The 26,241-nt window shown below is 53.8% G+C and overlaps 1 protein-coding gene across 2 annotated transcripts; it reads left to right on the plus strand.

The window, feature by feature from the left end:
- The first annotated feature begins 640 nt into the window (after positions 1-640).
- Positions 641-25,221, plus strand: MAL (mal, T cell differentiation protein (MAL blood group)). Of its 2 annotated transcripts, XM_045808970.2 has the most exons (4): positions 645-837; positions 18,396-18,563; positions 19,986-20,111; positions 24,160-25,221. In XM_045808970.2, exons 1-4 carry the CDS (start codon positions 745-747, stop codon positions 24,232-24,234), a joined length of 462 nt encoding a protein of 153 aa, XP_045664926.1. In that variant the 5' UTR covers positions 645-744; the 3' UTR covers positions 24,235-25,221. The 2 variants fall into 2 exon arrangements, with proteins under 2 accessions (XP_045664927.1, XP_045664926.1); XM_045808971.2 differs by lacking the exon at positions 18,396-18,563 and having other exon boundaries at positions 641-837.
- Positions 25,222-26,241: the final 1,020 nt, after the last annotated feature.

A 26,241-nucleotide genomic window follows, 5' to 3' on the forward strand; every position in this document is an offset into this window, starting at 1 on the left:
CGCAGACTTGCCCCAGCACCGCCACCAGCAGCTCTCCTCCGGGGGTCACAGGGCTGAGAGCAAGCTTCTACCCTCAGACAGATTGGCAGCTCCAACGCACAGCGGAGTGGACCACGCGCTGGGCTCCGAAGGCGCTGGGAGAAGGGGTGGGGGGGCCAGAGCTGGTCTCAGCGCTGCCCCCACAGACGCCCAGCCGAGCGCAGAACTCGTCCCACCTGCAGCCTGAACGCGGAGGTCGCATGTATCAGCGCACCCAGCGGAAAGATGAAGGAGAACCAACTTAAGAACAGTTAAAGCAATGGTGACCCTAGGGGTGTCACGGTGGGTAGTTTGGGGGGATCTAGTTATTGATGATTATTCTTAAGGGTTGGTGATCACGTGCAAAGCGTGCGAAGCGCCTCGCCGAAGGGGCTTGGTGCCGTTCCAGGTGGGAGGTGGCGTCGGAGGCGGGACCCAGGAGCCCATCTCCCGCCCGCAGCGCCCCAAGCCCGCAGCGCGCCCTCCGGGTGAGTCCGGGCGGCACCCGCGGCGCTCGGGCCGGATCCCCGGTGGCGCGCCTCTTGGACTTGGGCGGGGACAGGGCGGGCGGTGACCGCGGCTCCTCCCTCTTCGGCCCGGGGCTCCCCTACTCTTAACCCGCGCGCGGGGGCGCCCGGGCCACTGGGCTCCGCAGAGCAAGCGAGCGGTCAGCGCCAAGCCGGAGCCGCGCGCATCCAGTCCCGAGGCCGACGCCTGCACGCCGGCATGGCCCCCGCAGCGGCGTCGGGGGGCAGCACCCTGCCCAGCGGCTTCGCGGTCTTCACCACTTTCCCAGACCTGCTCTTCATCTTCGAGTTTGTGAGTGGCCGGCGCGTCGGTGCTGGGGAAGGGGCGGGATGGATGGTGGCGGCCGGATCCGCCTGCTGCACAGGTCCCCGGAGCACCGCGGTAGCAGGGCCAGACTGAGGAAAGTCTCTCTCCTCCTACCCACCCCCCGGTCGTTTGGCCCGCTTTAGACAAGGGCAACGGGGTAAACAGTCTCCAGGACCGAGGTGGAAAAACCAAATTCGCAGCGTGGGTCAAACGTTGGAAGCAGGCCTGAGTCCACTTGCTGTGAGCTGGTTTCAAAGCCGCGCTCCCAACTCGCTTCCCAGGAGCCGCGCAGAGTATGCCCTTGCAGGAGAGCGACGTCCTTGTAGAAGTGGCCAGCTTTTCCCAGGGTTAGGATTTCGTTTAAAAAAAAAAAAAATCAGAAGAAACCTGAGTACGTATTGCCAACCGACGTCTGGAGATTGGGTTGATGTCGTAGGAGGAGCTGAATCTGGATTATTCTCTCTGGCCTTTGGAAGTTTCTGGCGAGTGAACGTACTTGCCACAACTTTGATCTGGAAATAGTAAATTAGGCCATCGTTTGCTGGCCACGGTCGTTTTGCCCTGTGCTGCGGGTGGGGGTAAGGGAGAGGGGCTGGCCTGAGCGGTCCTGCGCCCTGGCTGACCTTGAGCGGCAGGAACTCCACTGGTCCCTTCTCCAGCTGGAGCCGCGCTGTCTCCGCCGCGGGTGGCTACAGAAAGGGCTTCCCACGCCAGGCTCCTAGTAAGGGGACCACCGTGTAGGGACGGGTTCAGACCGCCCCCAGCCTAAACTCCGCAGGGGCCACAGACCCTTACGTGGGAGAGGGCGTGGTGTATTTACTCTGTGGGTGTGGTGCGTGCTGGCCACAGGGACTCCTTCCTGTCACCCCCGCTGCAGAAGTGGCTGCCTGGAGGGTTGGTTGGAAAAGAAACTGTCCAAACCTGACTGTTTAAAAACGGGACCCTGCTTCTTATTGTCTGACTGGAGGCAGGAGGGTGTGAACCGCAAAGCAAGCAGGTTCTGTTCTCCCTGGAGGGCTTGGGGGAAAAGGCTAAGAGGGCTGAGGCTGCGTGGGGGCACCCTGTCACTGAAGTTGTGTGAGTTGAATTGAGCCCAAACCTGGATGTATCCAGAGTGACTTCAAATCCTGGAGCTAGCCAGAATCAAGGAAGTGACATCTAGAAGAAACCCTGGACACCACTAAGCCCAGCCCCATCATTTGTGGATAGGGACACCCAGGTACAGAGGGGAGGGGCTTGCATTCACTGGAACGTTCTTTTCCCAAATGGCTCATCTGAGGTTCCATTCAGCAGTTAGCCGTGTGCTTGCCCAAGGCTGGATTTCTGAAAAGAGCATATAGACCCTATGACTTGGGAATGAGTACTGGGTGGTTCCTCCAGAGGCTGGAGCATTTACAAAAGCAGAGTTTCATAACCAAAAGAAATGATGGCTGATGGTGAGGTGTGATGGGGCAAGAGAGATTTTTAAGCAACAAAAGGTCTTCCTCGTGTCTCTTAAATTGCCCTTGTGAGTGGCTTACTCTGCCTTTGTGGCTGTTTGAGGAGCACTAAAACAAGAATCAGGAGAGTGTGTTACTTGAGCTCCAGGCAGAAGATTCTGGCACACCATCTTCCTCTTGCTCTGATAAGAATGGGCTCAGGTGGCAGCAGGTGGTGGCAGGTGGTAGAGGTGGGGGGAGGGGTGGCTTCACAGAAGGGACAAGCTCCTAGCACCCTCTGGTATCACAGCTTAGGGGGAGTGCCCCGGGGGTAGGAATAGCCCAACCAAGCAGGGCCATCTGCTGGGTGGAGACGATAGGATACATAGGATACCACCCCCAAAACCCGATAAATGAAAGTGGAAAGCTGGGTGTGGGAAATCTCAGAACCGTGGATTAGTGGAAATTTACTCCTCTGGGGGCACTTTTGTGACCTGAGATGGTAGGGGCTTCTAGAAGAAATCATTCTTTCTTGCTTGAAACACCTTCTCAGCTGTGTTAGAAGTGATTTTTTTTCTCCTTAATGGCGCCTGGGTGGCTCAATTGGTTAAGCATCTGACTCTTGGTTTTGGCTTAGGTCATGATCTCTGTGTCCTGGGATCGAGCCCCGCCTGCGTTGGGCTCTGAGCTCAGCAGGGAGTCTGCTTGAGATTCTCTCTCTTTCTCTCCCTCTCCCTCTACTGCTCCCCTGCTCATGCCCTTGCATATGCATTCTCTCTCTCTCTCTCTCTCTCTTTCTCTCTCTCTCTCCCCGAGATGAATAAATAAATCTTTTTAAAAAGGGCGGGGCACCTGGGTGACTCAGTCTGTTAAGCATCTGACTCTTGATTTTGGCTCAGGTCATGATCTCAGGGTCATGAGATCAAGGCCGTGTCAGGCTCTGTGCTCAGCAGGGAGTCTGCTGGAGATTCTCTCTCCCTCTCCCTTTGCCTCTGCCCGGACTTCCGCTCCCTCTCTTAAAAATAAATAAATAAATCTTTAAAAAAAAAAGTGGTTTTTTTTTCTCCTTAACCTCGGCCCTACTCCCCGACCCCCCTTCCTTCCTCCCAACTTTCCAAGAGACCCCAGGTCTCTGAATCTCTTTCTTCCTCTCCAGAGTAGGGGTGCGCCGGCAGGGTGCCTGGGAGAGCAGAAAAGAAAGCAGACACTCCACACGGGTTGTAACATTGTAGAGAGTTAGGGGCATGTGTCTTGATGTGTGGAAAGAATAGTGAGTTAACGGACTCTGGGAGGGTTTTTTAAAATTACGCACTATTACAACTCAACAACAAAAAGACGCAACCCCGTTAGAAAATGTGCAGCAAACTTGAGTAGACATTTCTCCAGAGGAGCTGTACAAATGGCCCGTAAGCCATGAAAGAGACCCAGCGACACTTGTCATTAGGAAAATGGAATAAAAACCACAATGACGTAAGATTTCACGTGAAATTACAGTGATTACTACTGAAAAAAAAAAAACACAACAGAAAATAGCAAGTGTTGGCCAGGATGAAATTAGAAGCCTCATACACTGCTGGTGGAAACGTAACACGGTTCCTCTGCTTCTGGAAAACAGTTTGATGGTCCCTGAAAAAAGGAATTACCATACGACCCAGCAATTGCCTGGCTAGATTTTTAACCAAGAGAATTAAAAGCAGGGGCCTGAATAGGTGCGTGCACGTGCATGTTTGCAGCGGCGCTGTGCACAATAACAGGTGCAACAGCCCCAGTGCCGTGGGTGGACAGACGGACCGTGATCTCTCCGTACTGTGGAATATTCTGCAGCCACGGAAAGGAATACAGTACCGGTACGCGCTGCAGAGCTGATAAACGCTGAAAACACGGTGCTGAGTAAAAGAAGCCAGACACCAAAGGTCACGTATGGTACGATCCCATTCATGTAAAATACCCAGAACAGGCAAATCCATAGAGACAGGACACAACCCGGTGCTCTTCCAGGGACCGAGATGAGAGGGGGAACGGGGAGCAAGTGCTTCGTGGGAACGGGGTCTCCTTTTGGGGTGGTGAAAATGTTTTGAAGTTAGAGGGGGTGGTGCACGACATCGTGAATGTGTTAGATGCCATTGAAATGTCCATTTAGGATGGTTCGTTTTATGTAGACTTCCCTTAAGGTTTTTAAAGAACAGAAATTAAGAGATACTTCATAGTACAGAAACGTCACCCACATAATTGTCACTTCACTTTGTCAAATCTTAATATTTGTCCTGATTTACTTTTAGCATTTGGGAAATAAAGCTTTTCAGATGGCCTCTAAACCCTCTGGCCAGTCCACGATGATCTTGTCTTCCGCCCGTCCCCAAGACAATCCCTAGGCTGGCCGTGGTGTTCCTTACTCCCAAGCAGAGCTGGTTTACGCCGAGACTGCACACCTCCCCACGCGTGGGCTGTACGTGGCATTGTTTTATATGTTTTCACTTTATGAAAATACTAACGTCCCACAGGTTGACGCTGTTTCTCTGTTCTTCTCTGGATGGACATTTTGGTTGTTCTCAAGTGGTTGCTTTCTGCTAGTGGGGATAGCATGGCCAAGAACATTCTTGTATGTGCCCTGTTAGTTAGATGTGGGGAAGTCCTTCCCAGAACACACAGGGAAACTTCTGGTTCATAGGGAAGGCACATCTTCCTTTTCCCAGCTGATCCCACATCACTGTGCAAAAGGATGATTCCAGTGTATGTACTCCGGAAGCAGTTACCCAGAAGCTGATGAAGGATACTTAAGCTCAGGCCCCTTCCAAGACCCTGCCTTACTTTGTATTCTTTAATAAAAAAGGTCCCCAAATGGCACACGTTTCAAGCTAAACCTGGACCTTGCCAGCTCCCACTAGCAGGGTGTGAAAGTCCCCATTGTTCCTCATCCTTGCCACACGGGGTGGCATCAGAATTTGCAATTTTCTGCTAACCCAATGGGTGTGAAATGCTTGGTATGTTTTAAATCTGTAGTCCATTGAGTCGATTACTCACAATTCATACTCCCATTCCTGACCTCCCAATGGCCTGGGAGTCACAGATGCCAGCGTCCAAGGCCAACAGGGTGGAGCTCCCCTCCCTTCTCAAGGCAAGGAAACTGCTCACAGGGGCAGGGAAGGGTGGTGGCTCAGGGCAGGGGTGGGGGGGGGGGCTGTATGGCAACCTCACCCTGGCCCAGCACCCCTATCGCAGACCTCTGAAACCTATAGGGCTGTGGCAGGAAGTGGAAGGCTGGCCCAGCCAGGTGCTGTGAGCCGCACAGGCGTATAGCTGTTGCAGGCAGTGCGGTCACAGGGGCACCCCATGTGGGCAGGCTCGCGGTGGAATGTCCTCTCCCAACAACTCCACCAGGGCCTTTGCTTCTGGCCTGTTCCCTTGTCCCCACCCAAGGAGGACTTCTCCTTTGGGGATCACAGTCTCTGCTTCCTCTTCCTCCTCTTCCCTTCTAAGCCAGGGGCTCTGTGACCCTTGGTCCACCATTCACAGAACAAGATGTGAACATAGGATGCTTTTTGTCTCAGCTCTGCCCAGGGCCAGAGGAAACATCTCTCACAAAGTGAGAGATGACCGAGGACTTTCAGAACTTGTGAAGGAAATGCCTGAAAACACGTTATGAAACCATTAACTCAGCCCCCTCCTCCCCAGCCTGTCAGAGAGGAAAAGCCGCTGACAGAATGGCTGGGAGTGAAGAGAGACCCGGGGAATGCAGACAAGGAGAGGGAGAGCCAAGGCTCCTAGGGTGCACTTTTCGGGGTGCAAGTGGGGTGGGGGAGCCACCTGGGTGGGTTTGCATTCTCACAGTGAACTGGACACAGTAGTTACTCCCATGAGACTGTTTCTCTGACCCAAAGTGACTGGGGACTTTTATTATTTGAGAGTGACCAGACGAGTCCTGAGACCTGCCCTAGATTCTCACCAGCCTGGGGAACAGCCGCCCTACAGAGCCGGCACCAGGCGGAGAGGGTGGGGTGGGGGCAGGATGATGCAGCAGTTTTCTGGTGGGTGGTCCGCCTTCTGGTTACACTGAGAAGACAGCATGAGGACTCAGAGGAAAGTAATTTTTCAGAGCTGGGAGGGGGCAGGTGGTGGGGACTGGGAGGGGGAGGGAAGGGAGGTGGAGCGCAGCTTGCCCAGATAATTTGGTCTGAAGAGTGGCACTTCCTGCAGTGACAGCAAGTCCTGTCCAGGTTTTTTGCCTTTACCTAAACACCCACGATGAAGTTTTGCCCGCAGCAGTAAGGATCGTGAACGGCCCTGTCCACTGAGCAGCCCTGGGCAAGGCCTGGTTCCCTTCTTCCCTTCTCTCCCCCAGGAAGTCAAGGGGCAGCTCAGAGCCACTGGGGAACTCCCAGCCCCTGGGTCTGCTTGTCAAAAACACACCCTGAGGGATCTGAGTCCCTAGGTTGAGGCTGGGCCCAAGAATCTGCATTTGCTAAGCCATTGATTCAGCAAGGTTTGGCGTGGCCATCAGTAGACCAGCCCACCTCCTTGACGTTTCCACTGGGGACAGGGTAGTGGAGATGGTTTTCAGTGAGAGGCTGGGGGAGAGAGCCAGATGCCCTAAAGGTTCTCCTGGGTTCAAGGCAGGCACCCTCTGTGCTCCTGACAAAATTTCCCTGCTGCCCCAGTCAGGGACCTCTTCTGTAGTCCCCAGGGAGTGCGGGCTGGCCTGGCTGGCCAGTGCAGGACGGTGGCTGAGCTTGGCCTTCACTGGCTGTGCCCGCTGACGGCTGTGCCCGCTGACTCCTGGCCCTGTGTCCTTGTCTTGTGTTGGGGGCCCCCCTCTGTAGCTGTTTAGAAGGGGGTAAAGACCCTGCCTGGCTTTTCTTCTTTCCTCCTCTCTAAAGGGGGGGGGGGGTGGGAAGAATTATACAGAGAGGTCTCTCAGGGGTTTGTTCTTGGAGTTGAGAAATGACTTTTCCGGTTTTTCAAGAACCAGAGGGCTGCTTTGATCAGGAGTCAGTGACTTGGAGCTGTTCTCTGGAAACTGCTGAGTGCGACGATGGGGCTCAACTCCCACGCGGTCACCCGGTCACCTGTATGTCATCACCACCACGCTACATCGAAAAAGGTTGCTTTTAAGCTTCCCATAGGTCACTCCCTGGCTTGATGCAGATCGGCTCATACCTAGGGCAGTAGGAGGCGTCCTCTCTGCCTGAGCCTGAGCCTTCGGGAGACAGGAGGAGGATTCCCTGGTGCCGCTACAGGGGAGGGGAGCGCTCACACTGGGCTAGGGGCCGAATTCATGGTTAAGCCCTGACCTCCACCCCCCACGCAAGCCTGTCGAGAGCTTCCTTTTTGAACTCTCAAGTATCAGTCCCCGGACAGACGTAGTGTTTTGGACCAAAGGCCACCAGGGGCAGACATAAGATCCTCCAGCAGGTGTTCTCGTCAGGGGCTGATGGACACGAGGACAGTGAGTGAGTGGCACCCCTTCCTCCAGAAGCACTAATGCCATGGGCAAGTGTAGGCTGACTCCTCACAGGCTTCAGACGGTTTCTGGGGGCCTAGAGTGGGTGCCTCGTACTCTCTGCATGCGCTCCCCCCCCCCCCACCTGCCTTCTACATCCTAGTGGAAAGGTCTAGCCCCTGGCTAGCTCCTGCTGGGCACCAGCAGCATGATTATTTCCCAGGGTAATGTCCTGGCGCTGACTTTGTGCCACGCCGAGCTCCAGGCTCTCTACCACTCCCACCTCATTAATAGCTAATGTTCTGCCCACACTGGGGCAAAACAACTCCCTAAGGCTCGAGAAAAATATGTAGGCACTAAAAGAAAAGCCTTGTCACCAGCCATCACACATTGATATGCACGGGCCCGGGCTGGGGAAGAGGCACAGCCAGTCTCAGCTGACCTGAAATTCCACACCAAAGCCCCGGATTCTTGTGAGAATCCAGTTGGGCTAGGAGGGAGGGGGCAGGAAGAGGAGGAGGGGGGAGAGGGCAGGAGGAGTACCCCCGAAACTCCTAGATCCAAGTTTGAAGAAGGCCCTCAGAAAACCAAGGGTGCAGTCTTTAAGGGGGTGGGGGAGTCCAGAAACCAAGCAGACAGGGAAGGACAGAAAGTGAAGCTGGCATCCTCACACCTGTTAGTAGGGGTCAGGGGTGGGGTGCAGCTCATGACAGATGTCCTGTTGATGGACCCAGGGATGAAAACCGCAGGCCTGTGCCTACAGAAGAGGGAGGGATGTCCTTCAGTGTTCTGATCTTTTGCTTGGTTTTTGGTCTTAAGCACAAACCTTGGTATTCTTTTCCTCTGAAAGAACAGAGCCTATTGAACAAGCAGAGGAGTGGGGGAGGGGAAGCCTGCTCCGGAAGCCACCTCCCTTGCAGTTCTCTTTAGACCCTGGGCGGCTGGGAGCTGGGGGGGGGGGGTGCAGCTAATGGACTAGTCTCCTGTCATTCCACGTTGCTGTTGTCCTGGCCGTTTCCAAGGCGACCCTAGACAGGGGGCAGATTTCACGGTGAGCTGCTTGGGGGTTGCCTCGGGTAACTGCCTGACGCACGAGGATCTGGCCGAGTCTCCGCAACCAGCCTACGGGGCTGCTGCTCAGCGGCTGTGGGCATGGGAGCGGGCGACTGCGCCTCAGTTTCTGCATCAGTAAAATGGGGCTATAATAGCACCTACCTCAAGGATTGCTGTGAGGAAGAAGTGAATGAGTGAGTGTCGTATGCACAAAGCTCTTCAAACGACATGATGCATATAGTCACTGCTCACAGCTATTAAGTACAACTGTTATTAATTTACTAATGACTCAAACCCCTGCTCTGAGATCAACCGGCCAAGCCCTGCTGAAAGGGGGCAACTGCAGGATGGGGGCCGTAAGACCCCTCCCGTACCACCTTTTGCCTTAGATGCCCTTCTCAGGCAGGGGGTGAGGGAGATTTGGGAGTGGGTGGGGCTATTGAGGGCACCTTGACTTGTCTCTGAGGTTGCCAAGTGCGGCACAGACACCAGCGTCTGCAGGGCCTCCCCAGAGCTGCTGGCCAGGGGCAGGGGATGTCTTCAGCCTCTCTCATGCACCACCCCGCCAGCTTGGTGCCGGGGTGGGTGGGGAGAGCTTTGTGAATTCTCAGTGCCCTGCAAACGGTGGTGTCTGCCCCAAGGGGAAGGAACCAGTTACCCGTGGACCTGGGAGTAAGCTTTCCAAAAATGGTTTGTCTTCGGTGTCAGTGTATTGCCATCTGGGAAGAGCATTGGTTCAGGAAGAGAGTGGCCTCTGGCACAAAAGAGTGCCCCCACCCCTCCCAGCCTCCATCCTGCCCTGTGGCCGGTGATAAGCCAAACAGGGCTGTATTGAGGGGCCTGACAGGAAGGGTTCCACCTCGCTTTTGTGTCTTAGGACTCTTTCCAGAACCAGCCCATAGTCCTCCGCTGGTCTCTATGTGAGGTGTTCCTTCAGTGCAGGTGGCATGGTGGGACTAAGTCCTCTCTCCTTGAGGCCTAGACTTCCCCAGTGCCTCCACCAGGAAGCCCACCCTGAGAGCACCCCTTTCCTGGCACTTGGCACCTGTACGGCAGGCCCTTGCTCGGCTTTGCCTCTTGCCTGGACCCTAAGTCTGTCTGTGTTCCTGGCACAGACCGTGCCCTCTGAAGCATTTTCTTAGCATGCCTCGGTGGGACAGGGGCTAACTGCTCTCCTCCCACCTGGCTGACATGAATCTCAAGAGGAGTCCCTGACTCCAGGGGCAGATGGAGGATGAAGCTGAGAGGCACCAGCAGCTCCCAAGAAAGAACCCCTAGGACCCTGGAAAGAAGCCCCGGACCTGTATGGCCTTCTCACTGCAGAGGGCACACACCTGTTTGTCTGTTCGCTCACCGCGTTGTCACCATCGTGGTGACTCCCGTTAGTACCTCTTGTTTTTCTGGCACTGCAGCCACGCCCATCGGGTCTAACATTTCCCCGGATTTGCCCTCTTTCACAGGTGGCTTACTGGTATTCTTCATGGAGCCTCCCGGTTTGTTTATCCTGCTGGGTAAAGCCCGTGGGTATAGGCGTGGTTAGGAAACTTTTCCAGCCAGACGAGGACACGCTTGTCTGAATGCCCCTCGCTCTGTGGACCCGAGAGAACTCTTCATACATTCAGGATGGGTGACCGTCCTCTGCACAGGGAGGGAGTGATGGGTGGCCAGAGCTTAAAGCCAAGGTCTAGTGCGTACTGTGGGAGAGGTTTCCCCGGGACTTGGGGGAAGTGGGACCACAGGCCTGGACAGGGACCTCTTCTCAGTCCACCCCAACCCTGTTAATGTCTACTGCAGACCTGAACTCACCCCCTATCCCTTTGAATCTCAAGTCTCTATACTCCTCTTCACAAACAGACTCAAGGACCCCCGAGTCCTGGCCTTAGCTCCAGAGTAGATAAAGGGACACTATCTAAGCCTGCTTTGGGAGGGATAATGGCATGATGGGTCCCCCTGGAAGGATGAATCTGTTGATGAAGGGGCAGGGAAGGCAGAGCAACTTGCATAGGTAAACTGAGTCAGGTAACCTCAACACCACTCCTGGTGTTTGCCTTAAGAGTAACCTCAGAGGTCAGGCTCCCAATCGGCTGCCTTGTCAGTTAACAGAGGGGGCGGGGGTCCACACACGGAGAATCTTCAGACCCCTCCCCGCCCCAGACACCTCCTTAGGGCGTCTGTGCAAAGTGCTGGGCTCTGTCCCTGTCCTGGGCAGAGGTATTTAGCTGGTCACCCTCACTGGGGTCCCGACACTTTTACCAGGACCTGGTTCTGCCCTTAGTGGAGCCATGCTGCTCCAGTGGGGCCTGGCAGCAGGCCTGAAAGAGAGAGATGGACTCCCTACGTTAGTGGATGTCTTTGGATGAGGTCTGCCCCTGTGGGTGCACCTGCCTCAGTGCCGGCCATGGTCAGGAGCTCTCTCAGCGTCTGCTAAATGCGCGGATGACCAAATAAATGAGGGAGGGGGTGAGCGAGGGAGCAAGTGGAGGAAGCCTCTCCTTTGACTCACGGGGGGCTGATCTCCTCCACGCCAGGGAGGTGGGGCTCACACAAGAACCAGAGACGTTGGTGTAAATCCCACATCACCATCCCTCAGAACAGAAAGAGTCCTCAGCCTCCCTCTCAGACCTGTTTCCTGAAGAGAAGAGCCAAGGGATGTTTGGAGAAGGCTCCCACGTTGGGGGTCTTGTCTTGGTCTTTCCCTCCGAGCTCCCTCTGCACCTTCTCCTACCGCCTGGTGCTTATGTCCTCTTGACTTGACTTTGGTGCATTTCCCTCGTCTGCAATAGCACATCCAGAACCAGCCTCTACACACACACACACACACACACACACACACACGCTCTCTAACTCACAGAATGATGAATCTGTTTAGCCACCCAGCACCTAGAGCTGGTCAAGCTTCTCGTAGAGCACACAGTTACTATGCTGGTCAGATCCCTACACAACTTGTCTTTCTGGCATTGCAATAACCCCTGACTGCTAAAATAGTCCAGCGAGTATAGACATTTCCCTCAACACAAATTGAGGTTGCCATTCCTGGTGGCCTCAAGAGAGCACCAAAGGGCTCGGAGCTCACGGCAGTTGGGACCCGTCTCATCGGGGGCGGCCATCTTTCCTTTTCCTTCCTAGGGAGATGATCTGCGGCCTGTCACCAAAGTGGCAGGACAGCGTAGCGTTGGGTGCACTGTCTACGTTCTGTAACCAGTTTCCTTTGCTTCTCGAGAATTCAGATTGCAGACTCCTGTTCACACGTGCCCTCAGGAAACCCACGCCGTGCCCGAGAGCCGTTGGGAATTCTGACGCTGGACTCCCAAGGCGCCGCACTACCGAGTGTGTATGTGGAAAGGCCTGCATTGGAAATCCTCTTTAGTTCACACCTTGACTTGTGACTGGGAAAATATCTGCTTGTGAAGACCCTGACAGAGTAAAATGGAGCCCCAGAAAAATATGCAGAGAATTCGAGCGATTCTCCTGCATTGACCTCAGTTATCCCAGCCGCGCAGGAAAACACTGGGCGATTGTGGATGTAGAGCTGTTTCAGTCCAGCACAAGCAGTGGAACCACCGTACGAATCTCAAGAATGTGCTGGAGGATTCCTTTTCCCCCTTTTGTAACCAAGGCTCATTGTTTGAAGGGGAGGCTCGCTCCTTTATGTCCTTTGTGTTTCCTTCCACAGTGGTAGCCACATTTTCCTCCACTTTTGATTTCTGCGAGATCATCTGTTTTTCTCCTTTTTGATGTTTTGGAAGTTATTTTTAAATTCTAGGTCCCAATATGGTTTGGAGTGGATAACTGTGCCTGTGGAGATCCTTAGACCTGCTGGAATTTTCACACGGTTACGGATGAGGCTTTGCCTCATCATAGGGCAGTTGAGACAGCAAGCACTCTGGCGCTCACCACGTGTCAGGCACTCCACAGACATAACCGCATTTCACCCCAACCCCATGGGGTGTGCACTGTTGTTATCACTGTTTTGCCGATAGGAAACAGAGAGGTTAACCGGCCACCCACCTGGTAAGTGGCAGAGCTGAGATTGAAACTTGGGAGCTCAGGCTCCAAAGTCTACACCCTTCCCCATGCTAGCCTGCCTCCTGTGGATTAATTCAGAAAGAAAAATTGGGAACCTTCTCTAAGTTTACACAAGAGCTCCCTCAAAGACTATCCCCTGAGGAATTTTATTTATTTTATTTTATTTTTTTACAAAAATCATTTGATTGGGCAGGCACACATATAAACTCTTCAAAGTCTTTGGAATTTTTTGGTCTGGTTTTGTGTATTACCCCTAGTTCTTAGGGAACCTCAACTCTGCTCAGCATCCCGAACTGGCCTGAATTAAAGATGGCTGGTTTCCTGTCCTGAAACACCAGGGATAGGGGCCTCAGATCATCAGCTCATTCCCATTCACAGACACCGAGGCTACACCCCTGCATCTGGAGGACACTGCAGGACAAGCTAACCTCACATTCAAGGCAAGACGGGGATTGAAGCTTAAGGAGAGGAGAGGAAAGGAGCTTTGCACTGAGAGCCCAGTCGGGACCCAGAGAGGTTGCCTCAGCTGGCATCGCTGGACCGCTGAGCGGGGCATCAGAGACAAGATCCACTTCTTATTCTATTTGACAGGAATGACCAGGACATAATCCAAGGGCTTGTGTTATGGAAACACCTTCTAAGGCTTTTGGCAAACAGCCTGGGATGTCTGTTCCATGAGCTCTAACTCTACTTCTCTCCACTTGAGCCAGACCCCGGGCGTTGGTGTCCCAGGCAATTCTAGCATAGAATGAGGGCTGCAAATGGTGTTAGTCCAGACCCACCACCATTTTCCAGCTTGGGATTCTGGGCCCCACCGAGAGAGTTCGATGCAGATAGATTCTCAGGCCACCCGACTTAGAGACTGTTTTCGGCAATCACCCTAGCCAGCTACAGTGTCTCTGTTATGGAGGACGGTGACCTGGTGTAGGCAGGGGGTGGTGGGAAGTCCCGCCTGCTGACAGAGATGAACAGAAATGGGGGCATGCCTCCACTTGGGTGACTAATGTTTCCAAATGATCGCCTCTGAGCGCTTGCTGCCGGGGAGCTGGGAGCCACTTGGAGTTTTCTTTACAAAGGGAAATGCTTGAACCCTCACCTACCCCCTTCTCTTGACAAATATTTGGCCAGTGGGGTCCTGAGGTCAGGATGGGGTGGACTGCTCCCTGCCTGGGATGCCTTATCTCCCCAGGTGTGGGTGCTATGCTGCTCTCTCTGTTTGCTCTCTGCACACGTAGTAGGTGGAGTGGGGCGGGCACAGGCTTTGTCCCATGATTCACACTGAACCCCAGCTTTCCATGCAGCGGGGCCTTAAAGGCCTTCATGCCGGCCCAGAGATCAATTCTGTCTCGAGTGTTGCCCCGTTGAGCCCCATCTTCAGCCACCCCTCCCCCCCAGTGCCTACCTTATGCCCAGCTCCCTGGTTTTCTGAAGCCCTCACTGCTGCTTCTGCATCCTCTGGACTCGACTATACTATACTCTGTGATATTATATTATTATATTATGCACTCCTTCCTCCCCCTGGAAAGCACTCCTTGACCTTTGGGCCCGGTAAACCACTTAGTCCAACTCTGCCTTCAAGTCTTGATCGGGGCGCTGCCCCAGCCCAGGCTGCTTTGCCCACTCACGGCGGCTTATCACCCTGCCTTGTAAACTGGCAGCCACTGCTTCTGTCTCGGAGGGCTGTTGGCCTCGTGCGTGAACAGCATCTCACCCCCGCGGTGGGGTGGCACTGGGCACAGCTCCACTCACATCCATAGTGTCACCCAGCGTGCGCCAGCCTGCAACGTGGAGACACAGCTGCACACTGCCGTTGGTAGACCAGGGAGCCGAGGCCCAAGAGCCTGACCCACGCTCCAGCCTCCTCCAGCCGCTTGGGTGGAGGGCCCTTCGCGGGGCTCCAGAGCCGTGGTGGGGCGCGGGGGAGCTGGCACGGGCCTGGAGGAGCGGAGCCTTCCCGCGTGCACAGCTGGTACAACGCGCATCTGCCCTGGGCTTCGCACAGCAGCAGTGCCTGTTTCCGGGGCGTGGTTCACAGACCTCTGCTGGGAATCGACTCGGCTGGTCAGCCCCGGCTTTTTTCACTCACCCCTCCTGTCCTCAGGGTTGCTCCGCCCCCACCCCAGCACCCCTCCCAGGCCATGCTCCCCGGAGGACCTGTCGGGCAGGGCTGGGAGGGCTAGAGGACAGGCCCCTGCCAGGGGCAAAACCCCCGGGGATTTAATCAGTTCATCTGTGCTGAGGACATGACCTTCGCACGATGTGTAACTTTAAATACATTCCAGGGACAGACTGGGCTGGTCGTGTGCTTCCTTCGGGAACGTTCCTGGGAACCAGCGGCTCCTCCTCGATTTACAGCTTGGAGGCTCCGGAGAAATGTGTCCAGAGACACATTCACTCGGGGTCCCCCAAATGACAGGGGTCAGAATGGTTCGGTGGGGTGTGCTGGGATGGTAGAGATACTTTGTAAAAGTCCCCTTGAGAGAGAATTTCTCACCTTGAAAGACATTATGCTAAAGGAAAGAAGCCAGTCATAAAAGCCCATCTTTTATTATATGACTCAACTCCTGTGAAAGTTCCGAATAGGGAAATCTATAGAGACAGGAAGTAGGTTGATTAGTGGTCACTTAGGGATGGGAGGGAGGGAAGCGGGCGGTAGCTAAAGGGTACGGGGCTTCTTTTGAGTGATGAAAAGGTCCTAAAGTTGGTCTGGAGAGGATGATTGCACATACCTGTAAATATCCTCAAACCACTGAATTTTACAATTTAAACAGGCGAGTTGTCTAGTACATGAATTGTATCTCATTAAAGCTGTGTGTGAGAGAATTGCTTCCCACCATCTTACTATGAAACTTGCCCCTATAGACCAACCGTGCAAAGAAATAAAAAGCACAACTGTTAAAAGGACCTTTGCAAGGTCATATACCCAAAGGCAGGATAGGGTCCTGAGGTCTGCCAGGGGGCAGGGGGCTGGATTGAGCCCAGGGTGGGCTTTGCTCCTATGGACAGGTATTCTTACCACGGGCTCCAGGCATCTGAGAGAGAGAGAGAGAGGATGCATTTTCCAGGGAGCTGGAACACAGCTTCATCAGACGTAAAAGCACACACCCGAAGCAGGTCAAGTGTCGGGATGAATCTCCAAGAGTCCCTCTGCACTGGACGCCAGAAGCTCAGCGTCAGACCCGGGGCCACATCTAGCTAGCACACGCTCCGGACTCTATGGCAGGCGCTCCGGTCGGGGGCTCCACTCTGACCTCACCTTATTTTTCCTGCCTCTGATTCCCGACCAAGCCACACAGCGAGAAACCTAGCTGACAGAACAGCCTGAGAGCCGTCCTCTCAGATTTTGCCATTTCCTGGTGCCATCTGTGCATTAACTTACCTCATATGGTTTTTAGTTAATTTTGCCCAAAATAACCGTATCACTATCTTAAAAATAAAATCAAAACCAAGTTGGGCCTGGGAGCCCGTGCTCTAAGGGAGCTCCAGACCCCTGGCTCCACCCTGAGCCCTTCTTGCCTTAGAAAACCCAAAGAATTAAAAAAGAGAATTGTTTTCCCTGGTGTGGCATTCAGTGTTCATCAATGCCATGTCCACTGGACGCCTACGAGTACCTCCGGCCCCCTGGGTCCCTCGCAGGATTCCCTAACACAGTGCTCTCCCCTCCACACACAACGCATAAATCGTTCCAGTTTACCCATACCCACCTGACAGGAGGCCCTGAAGGCTGGTTAACTCAGACACTGGCGCACAGCTGGGACAGCTGTCCCACACCCAGGAGTGAGCCGTGGGCAAGCAGGACCTCACCCCCTCCCTCACATGGGCAGGGATAGTACCATTTTGTACCCAACCAAGTACACTGATTTTGTGCTGGGTGCTGCCAAGGAGAAGGAAGGGCAGGGCTCCCTGAGAGCATATGAGCAGGGGACCTGAGATCGGTCCTCCTTGCATGGTCACCTGGCGCCCAGGTACCGGCGCTCTGGAGAGGAGCGTCCCAGACCCTTGCCTCTGCCCTCCAGACAGGCATGCCCGCTTCTCCCGCTTCTCAAGGCCATGCTCGGCCAAGGTCTCAGCCGCCGGCACATTCGTGTCCCTTTGCCAGGGCCCGTTATGGAAAATGTCGAATATTCTGTGTGATCTTAGGGACAGCTATGGGTGAAATGCACACACACAGATCCTATGCTACGGTGGCCTAAGGATTTTTCTTTAACTGCTTTATTTAACTGTTTGCTGCAATGACTGCAAGTTGTAAAATGTGTCCCCCACCTCTGCCAGTGCCTTCACGGGCCCTCAGAGTCAACAGTAGAGGAAGTGTTCTGGTCAGAGATGCCCAGATCGGAGACATTAGGCCCAACTTGGATTTGATCACCCCAGTTTCTTCATTGCTCTGATTTTTCTACTCAAACGGGATTCTATCCTGATGCTTCTCAGCTGAGCAGCTCAGAGAGCACCTGTGAGGAGGGCGGGCTCTTACCCAGCAGGTGCAGGAGATGGAGCCCAGGCACCGCGTGAGCTCACAGGGGACGTAGGGCTGGGAGGGCAGCCCGTCCTCAGCCCCTAGATGCTCCGAAGGACCTTGGAGACCTTTGACCACAGAGCCCTCTCCACCTGTGTCCCAGCCTCTCCAAGCCACAGTCCTTACCGAGGCGGGGGACGGTGCAGGAGGCTGAGCTGCCTTCCCAGGGTTGAAGAGGGAGAGAGGAAGAGAAGACAATCCCAGCTTCGGCATGTGTGCCTTCGTCCTCGGGGAGCCAGGACTGTGGCCTCGGGGGGGGGGGGGGGCGCTGTTATGACTCCTATGCTGTCCTGTGCTCCTCTGAAAACATGGGGCTCCCTGAGACTTTGGACACCAACAGGGGTGTCTTCCGGATAACAACGGGGAAATGCTGCTCTCATGCCAGTCCTAGGCCATCCGAGGAGGTGGGCTGACCTCTCCACTCCAGCCCGGACCTCAGTAGTCAGAGCACTTCCTGGACTTGGGGATTTAAGGGGCGAAATGTTTTTAAAAATTATGCTTATGACATAGTGTGGTCAATTATTTTGCCAAGTAAAGAACAAAAGAAACTGCTAGTCACTAACCTTTCATAAAAGGAAATATTTTAATGTCAAAGTATTTGGATTTGATCTAGACTAAAACCTCAGAATAATGATAATACTAGAGGAGATAAGGCCTTTCTTGGGATGACAAATTACTTAGCACCCATGTGCCTCAGTTTCCCCATCTGACAAATGGGTCGGTACCATTGTTGGGGTTGTTGTGAGAATTAACTGAGTTAATATTTGTTGTGAGAATTAACTGAGTTAATATTTACAAAGTGCTTAGGACGGTGCCTGGCATGTAAGTGTGATAACGTTTTTGTTAAATAAAAAATTAAAATTGTATTTAAAACGTGAACAAAGGCAAGCAAGCCCACGATTGGACTGAGACTGGCACTGCAGGCTAGAGCCTGGAGGGGGCAGAAAGAGTCGTTTTTGGTGAGGAAAATGCCCACCGCCGTTCTCTGCCTCCTTCCTGTTTTTCTGCCCCTAAGGCCCCAGCGTGACTCTAGGTCTGGCCCTTCCTGGGTGTGGGCTCTCCTGCTCTGATGCTCACCCCGCCCCCCCCTCCGCAGGTGTTCGGGGGCCTGGTGTGGATCCTGATTGCCTCGTCCCTGGTGCCCATCCCCCTGATCCAGGGCTGGGTGATGTTTGTGTCCGTGTTCTGCTTCCTGGCCACCACAACTCTGCTTGTCCTGTACATAACTGGTGCCCACGGCGGGGAGACTTCCTGGGTCACCCTGGTGAGTCACAGCCTGGAATGTCTGAGGCGGGCAGGTGGGTATTGGACCCTCTCCCCTGGCAGGCTGGTTTTTTGAGTGCTGGCTGAGGCTGTCCGTCGCTGCCTCCTAGGCCCGTTCCCAGGCTGAGTGGGCCAGGCCTTGGGCTCTGAGCTCTCCCCACAGCAGCCCAGGGCTCCCCACAGTGAGGTCAGGAGAAGGTGAAGGCAGAGGTTGACTGTCGCTGCCTGATTCCCATTGGGCCTGCTCTGCTTTCTCCTGCATGACTGCCTTTTTCATGGATAACCAGCAGCCCAACCACCCCTCCCCAGCCCGCCTGCACCTGTGCCTGCTCGCGTCTCCCAACGTCCAGGAGAGCTGGTTTCCATCTTAGGAGGGGGCAGGGACCTGGCTGCCTTGGCTGCCCAGTGTGAGGCCGGGCTTCCTGGCCAGTGCCCAGGGATGGCCTTCTAAAGCAGGGTCCCCAGAGAAGGACTTGGAGGCGGCAGACAGATGGCCTGTGGTCTTGATTCTACATAAGTTCTGCCTTGAGGCCCTTGAGGGGGTAAAACTTACGCATGGGAAACCTACCTTTTATCAACAGTGGAAGGGGGCAGGGCCATTTGCCCAGGCCTCTACTCTCAAAAGGCCTCCTACTTAGACTTTTTTTTTTTTTTTTAAGATTTTATTTATTTATTTGAAAGAGAGTAAGAGAACTCAAGCAGGGGGAGCAGCAGAGGAAGTAGCAGAGGGGAAGAGAGAAGCAAACTCCCCACTGAGCAGGGAGCCCAACTCGGGGCTCCATCCCGGAACCCCGGGATCATGACCTGAGCCAAAGGCAGACGCTTAACCGACTGAGCCACCCAAGCGCCTCCTACTTAGACTTTCAAAATCACCTCCAAATTGCAGCTACTTAAAACCCCATTCTAGGACCTTTTTGCTTTTAAACACAGCTGGAGTTCCCCCACCCACGAAAAATTTAATACTAACAAGACAAAACCACAGTGGAAGTGGCCTGGGCCTTCTCACCCTGCACTGGCCACTGAGGCCACATCTGAACTGGGACTGTGACCACCTAGGGTGCTTCTCAGGGCCAGAGCTGATCTCCGCCTGTTCGATCCCAGGCTGCTCTTCCTGACCCCCACCTCTTCCTTGATCCCGCCTCAAGGGAAAGCAGCGTGCCTCCTCCCTGAAGTCCTGACTGCGGCCCCCACACCAGTGAGACAGAACCCGCTGGGCAGTGCTGGTTACACACCTTCTGTGAGGAGGGGGCTGGGGGGTGACATTGGGCGGACAGGGCAGGGGTCAGGGCAGGAAGGCCCTTCTTTCCCAAAGGAAGCAGCAGAAGATGAGGGCAGGACCTGAGCCTTGTCAGGAGGGGACCAGGGGGAGACAGGCCAAGACCACAGCCGCCCACCTCTCTGACGGCCCTCTCTGACCCTGCAGGATGCAGCCTACCACTGTGTCGCTGCCCTGTTTTACCTCAGCGCCTCTGTCCTGGAAGCTCTGGCCACCATCGGGACGCAGGAGGGTTACACCTACAAGCAGTACCACGAGAACATCTCTGCCGTGGTGAGTGTCCGTCCGCTTGCCCCTGGGCCCGGCTCCCCGCGCCCCTGATTGACGGAGGGTCAGCAGAAGGCTGCTTGGGCCTCCCCTCTCTTTTTACGTCACTGACTTCTGAAGAAACAAAGCCTGGAGAAGGGAGCGGATGTGCCCCAGCCTCCCTTAGCCCTCTGGTCGGTGCCGCGCTGCGCAGGCCTGGGCTGGCCCAGGGGTCGGCGCCTGGGTGGGCTTTGCAAAAGGGAAATGACCGCGAGTGTCAGGCAGTGTCTGAGCTCTCCACGAACGATCTTATTTAACTCTCCCAGTAGCACCAGGATGTAGGCGCTCTTATCGTACCCATTTCACAGATGCAGAACCAGGACGCTGAGAACTTGGGTAACTTGCTCCAAGAGGGCCAGGAGTTGTTGGTGTCCAGAGCAGGTGCTCTGTCACCCATACTCTCTCAGCCCCTGTTTAGAGCAGTGAGTGAGTCCTGGCTCTCCTGGAGTGGCCTCCCCTCCAAGCACACAGCCAGGCTCGGGGAAGCACTGAGGCCGCCGATGTAAAACCGAGTGGCCAGTGTCTCACCAAGCCCCGGCTGCGGAGTGGGGCTGTGGAGAAGCTTTTCTGGGCCCAGCGTGGCCAGACCCCTCAGCTGGGGGTGTTTGCTGCTGCGGTTAGGTCTTCAGCTGTTCTGGGAACCTGCTGGAGCAGGAGGGGCCAGAGCTCACAAATGAGCCCATAGTTCCCGTCCGACTCCCTCAGAACTACAGAGATGTTAAATATCTTTCTCCGAGCCCTCACGGTGAGCAATGCGGGGGCCCCAGGGGCTTGAGCCTCATTCACTCCGTCAGCGGAACAAATGGGGGTGCCCACTGCATGTGGCCCGCATGCCTGGTGGGTGCGGGCCCCTGGACCCTGCAAGAAGGGTTCTCCAACTGTGAGCCAGACCCGTTGTGGACTTTGAGGTCATAAACTGGATTTTCTTTTTAATGGAATGAATCAGAATGACAGAGAGTAGGAGAATGTTTTAACTCATAAAACCTTTTTCCAGAACTCTGCACGTGTGGGCTCCCGCCCGTAGGCAAACTCGCAATGTCAGATGTGTTTCTAACCATGGGCGTAAAAATATGGAAAAGGTTCAGGAAGTAGCACTCCTCAGGATTCTAAAGGTCGGCCTGTGAATTATACAAATCCTGAGGTCAACTGGGATGATCGATCACAAGATCCCCGTCCCAGGTGCCCAAACTGTGCCGTCCCCACTTTTTGGGAAGAGTAGAGCAGAGGCTGAGAGAAAACCCACAGGGAGGGGCACTGTTGGGCTCTTGGAAAGGATTTGGCAGGGGTGTTCTTCCTGCTTCCAGAGAGAAGGGTCTGGAGGAAAGTTCCTGAAAGCCTTGCCTGCTGGCCCCTATGGGCCCATCCCCTGCCCCAAAGAAGCCCTTTAAGTTCCCAGCCTACTCTCCAGTTCCATAAATATGGCCACTTCTAGTCCCTGGCACCCCCTCAAATGTCCCACAACGTGGGAATGTCTCCTGTATTGGCTCATCTCCCAAGATGGCTGGTTTCTAAATAGGAACACAGCCAGGAGGCACCTTCGTTCTTCTTCCTTCCCTTGGGAGCCAGGTAACCCGCCTCGTCTGTCACCCTTCAGATGACTCCCTTTGAGGGCCTCACACCTCACCCTCTCCCAACCCCAGAAGTCTTCTCTCTGAACAGACATCAGCAGCAAGGCATTTGACAACAGCTTCCATGAAATTATTGCAGATGACAGTCGTGAAATGCACGTGGAATGAGGCTAGCGGGGAGCAAGCCCGTTAGGGTGAATGACTGCCTCGGCCCACGGGACAGATCTCTAGTTGAGAACCACTGTCATCTACTGTGTTCCAACTGTCTTCTTTTTCTTCTTACCAAAATGCAACATACACCCAGAGAAGTGAGTAGGTTGCAAGGGTACAGATGGGCAAATTCCTATGAAGTGAACTCCTCTGTGTAAGAAGCATCCAGATTGAGAAATAGAACAAAAGAAATGGCTCCCAGGGACCTTTGTCCTTCCGCTATCACCGTGCACCCAAAGGAAGGATACCGGCCTCCTGATTTCTAGCCGCCTAGTTCAGCGGTGCCTGCTTTTGAGCTTGTGTAAATGGAGTCATGCAGTGTGCATTCGTCTAAGTCTGGCTCCTTTCTCTCAACCTTAGGTTTGGGGCTCATCCACATTTCCGGGTGGATGTAGTGTTTATTCTCATTGCTGTCTAGCATTCCACCGATGACTACACCAACGTCTATTTATCCACTCCCCAATTGCTCGTGTCCCCCCATTTTTGTTAGTTGAATTAGACCTAATGGTCTAATGCCCAGGCCAAGTCAGGAGCGCCAGAATCCAGAGTCAAAATGTGGCCAGTAGGCCAATGCACTGGGCTAACGGTGATACATGAGCATGGTTCAACGTAAAGTCACGCTTTTCTAGTCAAAATAGCAGCTGTATCCGTGAGCAGGGGAGCCCCTGCCCAACCACAGCGTGCCCTTCCCACGTCCTGGGGGTAGCCAGCCAGGGAATGGGGAGGCACGTCAACACCTTCTCCCACGCATTCCTGGCCTTTGGAAGCATCTGGCCTGCCTCTCCTCTCTCTGTGTTGCTTCGTTGGAGCGGCCTCAAAAGCTAAGCTTCTCCCTTTCTCCCCTCTCCTTTGTTGGCCGCAGAGAGTCTGTGCCAGAAGGATCCCTGGAATTGGTGGGAATAGACTGAGAGCAGCTGGAAATTGCTGCAGAAATCTGGAATAACAGTAACAGCAGCCATTTAGGGAGAGGGGTTTCTGAAGGCCCAAGTATATGCATTCATGTCCCTGGCTCCTAGGGTCCCCAGTGTGCCATGGCTTGACCTCACTTGGAAAATAAGTGTCTGTTTCCTGTTACTGCTGGGGACATCGGAGGTGCTCCTGCCAAGGGTTCTCATTGGGTCTGGAATTCCCCAGACAATAAACTGCTCCCATCTGACAGGGAGAGGTGTTTTTGGGGGGGCGAGGGTTCTGCTCACTCACGTACAACTTCTCCTTTTCAACGGTATTCCCGGATGAGTTCTCTTAAATTTGTTATTAAATAACTCGGCTTACTCATCGCCTCTGGCCAATGAGGTGAAGGGTTCGCCCATGTGTGGAGGCAGGGAGAGAGCAGGCATGATGACCGCTGGTGTTTATGGGCATTTTCAAGAGTCATGGAACCGTAGCTGCCCTAACGTCGTGCCTGGGTTGGAAACTCTTGACCCCCACACCCAAGGTCACAAATCCAGGTGCAGATATTTGACTTGGGGGCAGGCAAGCCTTCAGAGAGGTCAGCCACGCAGAGCAGGTGACAGGAATAGATGATGCCCGCGTGAACACAAGTCAGGGCCTTGACAGGGACAAAGGGACCATTTGCCGCATTTCCAGGGCCTTTGTTCCCAGCATCGAAACGCTGACTGGATCTTTCCGACAGCTTTCTCAGTAAGCCCCCCTCCTTTTTGCCAAAGCCCCAATCCCTCCTCCTCGTCCCAGTCCCTCACTTCCCATGACCCTGGCACCCTTGCCCATGCTTGTGAAATTAAGATTCCTAGAATAAAATTCTGGTAGGGGTCTGAGGATGACCAGACAGCATCAAGACCTTAACCAGAGCCAGCATACCTACGTGTTCGTATGCTCTTAGCCAAGGCCAGTGGAATCACTGCTGGTGGACCCTGGCCTTACTGGTGTGGGGGAAGGATGTTTTCCACGGAGAGCAGTATCATTGGAGGGGTCTCTGAGGGCCTCCATTTCCAGCTGGGTCGCACCAGCACGGTGATGTGTGATGGCAAATAGTTGACCTTGCACACCAAGTCCTGTGATTGGTGGGTCACCTGGAGCTCTGTGCTGAGAGCATTCTGGGGCCACATCTGGGCTCAGCAGGAAAAGACGTCTGCGGGAATGATGGGAATCTGCGGTGGCCCACACCCTTTGGGGCCATCGTCCCCGAGCACCATGTGAGTGGCCGGATCAGTATGGACAGCCCACGCGTTGCCCTCCCCCCACGCACCCCCATTAATCGTTGTTTATCTTGGTTTCAGGTGTTTTCATACGTGGCCACTCTCCTGTACGTGGTTCACGCAGTGTTTTCTTTAATCAGATGGAAGTCTGCATAAAGCAGCAGAACGTTTGCTGAAAACTCAGACGGTGTTCACGGATCAGCCCGCCTTCCAACATAACATTTTAGAATGCAAAAATACTCCCGATGGTGGAAAAAAGAAAACAAACAAAAAGCAACGCTCTGTTTCTTGTGGGTGTTATGTTTACTCTCCCCTATACCTTCATGTCAGGGTTGGGGGCTTGCTGCTTTTAACCTCCAACGGCTGAGCTGTCTTTCTAGAGTCATTTTCTGTTTGTGAAAGAGGGCTGTGGGGGTGGGAAATGGAAACCGTGACCACGAAACCAAGACCCCCTGCTGACCTCTGGACCGGATCTTGAGAACTATCTGTTGGAATTTCCCACAAGCTCTTTTGAGTACCCATCCTGGGGCCCGTTTCCCAGTCTTCATGGATCGTCCACCTGTCCTGGGGAGTAAGGCTCACCCAGCAAGTATCTGCAGATGTCCCAGTGGAAGATGATAAAACTTTGAAATACTTTATAAAGTGCCTTTATGCTCAGTACTTTTGTGGGGTGTTTGGGGGGTTTTGTTTTTAATTTCCTGGTATCAGGGACTCCATCATTGCAGCTTTCTTTCTGAGGAATCTTTTGGCTTAGATGGAACCTCTCGAGGCAGCATCAAATGGCAGTTCAGATGACAGCTGCATGTGCTCGGCCACCGCGCCGCCTGAGAGCCCGTCCCTGGGTATCCCACCCTCCCTAGCTACCAGGCGTGTCCGATGGCTTCGCCCTCTCTGGAAACTCACCAAGTACCCGCCCGGGGGACCCCTTCTTTCTAATGGAACATAGACCCTCCCCCCCAAGACAAAGGGGCCTGTACTCCATTAGAAAGTCCTTAAGCCAGGGGGTACCTGGGTGGCTCAGTCGGTTGAGCAACCGACCCTTGATCACTGCTCAGGTCTTGGTCTCAGGGTCATGAGTTCAAGCCCCCCATTGGGCTCCATACTGGGTGTGGCACCTACTTAAAAAAAAAAAAAAAAGAACAAGTCCTTAAGCCAAAAGAAAGCAAGGTGCAAAAGTATCTTCTCACATCCCGTGAAGCTGATCAGAAATTCTCTGGGCAGTGTGCTTTGTGTTCTGTTCCAATTAGGGATGTGGGTAATAAACTGTTCCTTAGAATTTCCTTGGGCCACTCCCAAGGAGAGCAAGAGGACCAGATTACTGAGGGAAAGGAAGTAAGAGGACAAGTGGTGAGTACCATGTTTTAGGTGTGGGCTGTCTGGATTGAAAGGAGAGGGGGGCAGTTAGGAAGGAGGGCGCTCAGTTAGGAATCAATCCTGAAAGCCCAGTCGCCATGTTAAAATCCTGCTTTGTCCCTTTGCTCAGAGAACTTAATGATATCCCACAGCAGGGCACCAAATAGACGCCTCAAAAACCGGTCACCTCCCAGCTGTGGAGATATCCAGGCGGAGGCTAGCGGCCTCGTAGAACGAAGATTCAAGGCTCAGGCAGAGGGTTAACAAGCTGACATTTTACTCCCCTTCCAGCTTGGGGATGTCTTGACTAAATGGGGTCTCAGTGGTATTTTCAGGAGATCCTTTGTGATCCCAGGGAAATCGTACTGGAAAAAGGCCACTTTTAGTGAACCCACTTAAAGGAAAATTTAAGTAAAAATTTGATAGTCCATTAGGAGCAAAAGTTTAGATTGAGGCTTTATCCTGAAAAGGTACACATTAAAAATCATGAAGAAATGATAGGAAGTTTGTCATGTAACAAAATCTGCAATCAAGTGCTGATTGAGGAAAGTGGCTTTTTTTTTCCCAACAAAACTGCCTGATTGCTTGCTGCTGAGCCAGAAACATGATGCCCACGGAGGAGCATTTTTGGCCCCCATCAAAAAAGAGAAACCAAAGGCTTGCTTGAATTTCCTGAAGGTTCCTCAGTGTTTGGGAATTTTAATCATTCTCTTTAAAGGAATCTTGATTTGCTCTTTCTCTTTTCTCATTTTCATTTGCAAATTGGTCTAATGGTAAAATGGGTAAAATCCATATTCGTCCAAGGCTTTG

Source organism: Ursus americanus, chromosome 7, assembly GCF_024610735.1.
Source record: "Ursus americanus isolate L20-20 chromosome 7, mUrsAme1.1.p, whole genome shotgun sequence".
Lineage (NCBI taxonomy): Eukaryota > Metazoa > Chordata > Mammalia > Carnivora > Ursidae > Ursus > Ursus americanus.

Excerpts from the sequence above, each read along its gene's own strand:
- MAL (XM_045808970.2), top strand. The coding sequence starts at position 745 with ATGGCCCCCGCAGCGGCGTCGGGGGGCAGCACCCTGCCCAGCGGCTTC. Across the intron at positions 838-18,395 it reads TGCTCTTCATCTTCGAGTTT|GTGTTCGGGGGCCTGGTGTG; the intron begins GTGAGTGGCCGG and ends CCCCCTCCGCAG. Across the intron at positions 20,112-24,159 it reads ACGAGAACATCTCTGCCGTG|GTGTTTTCATACGTGGCCAC; the intron begins GTGAGTGTCCGT and ends TCTTGGTTTCAG.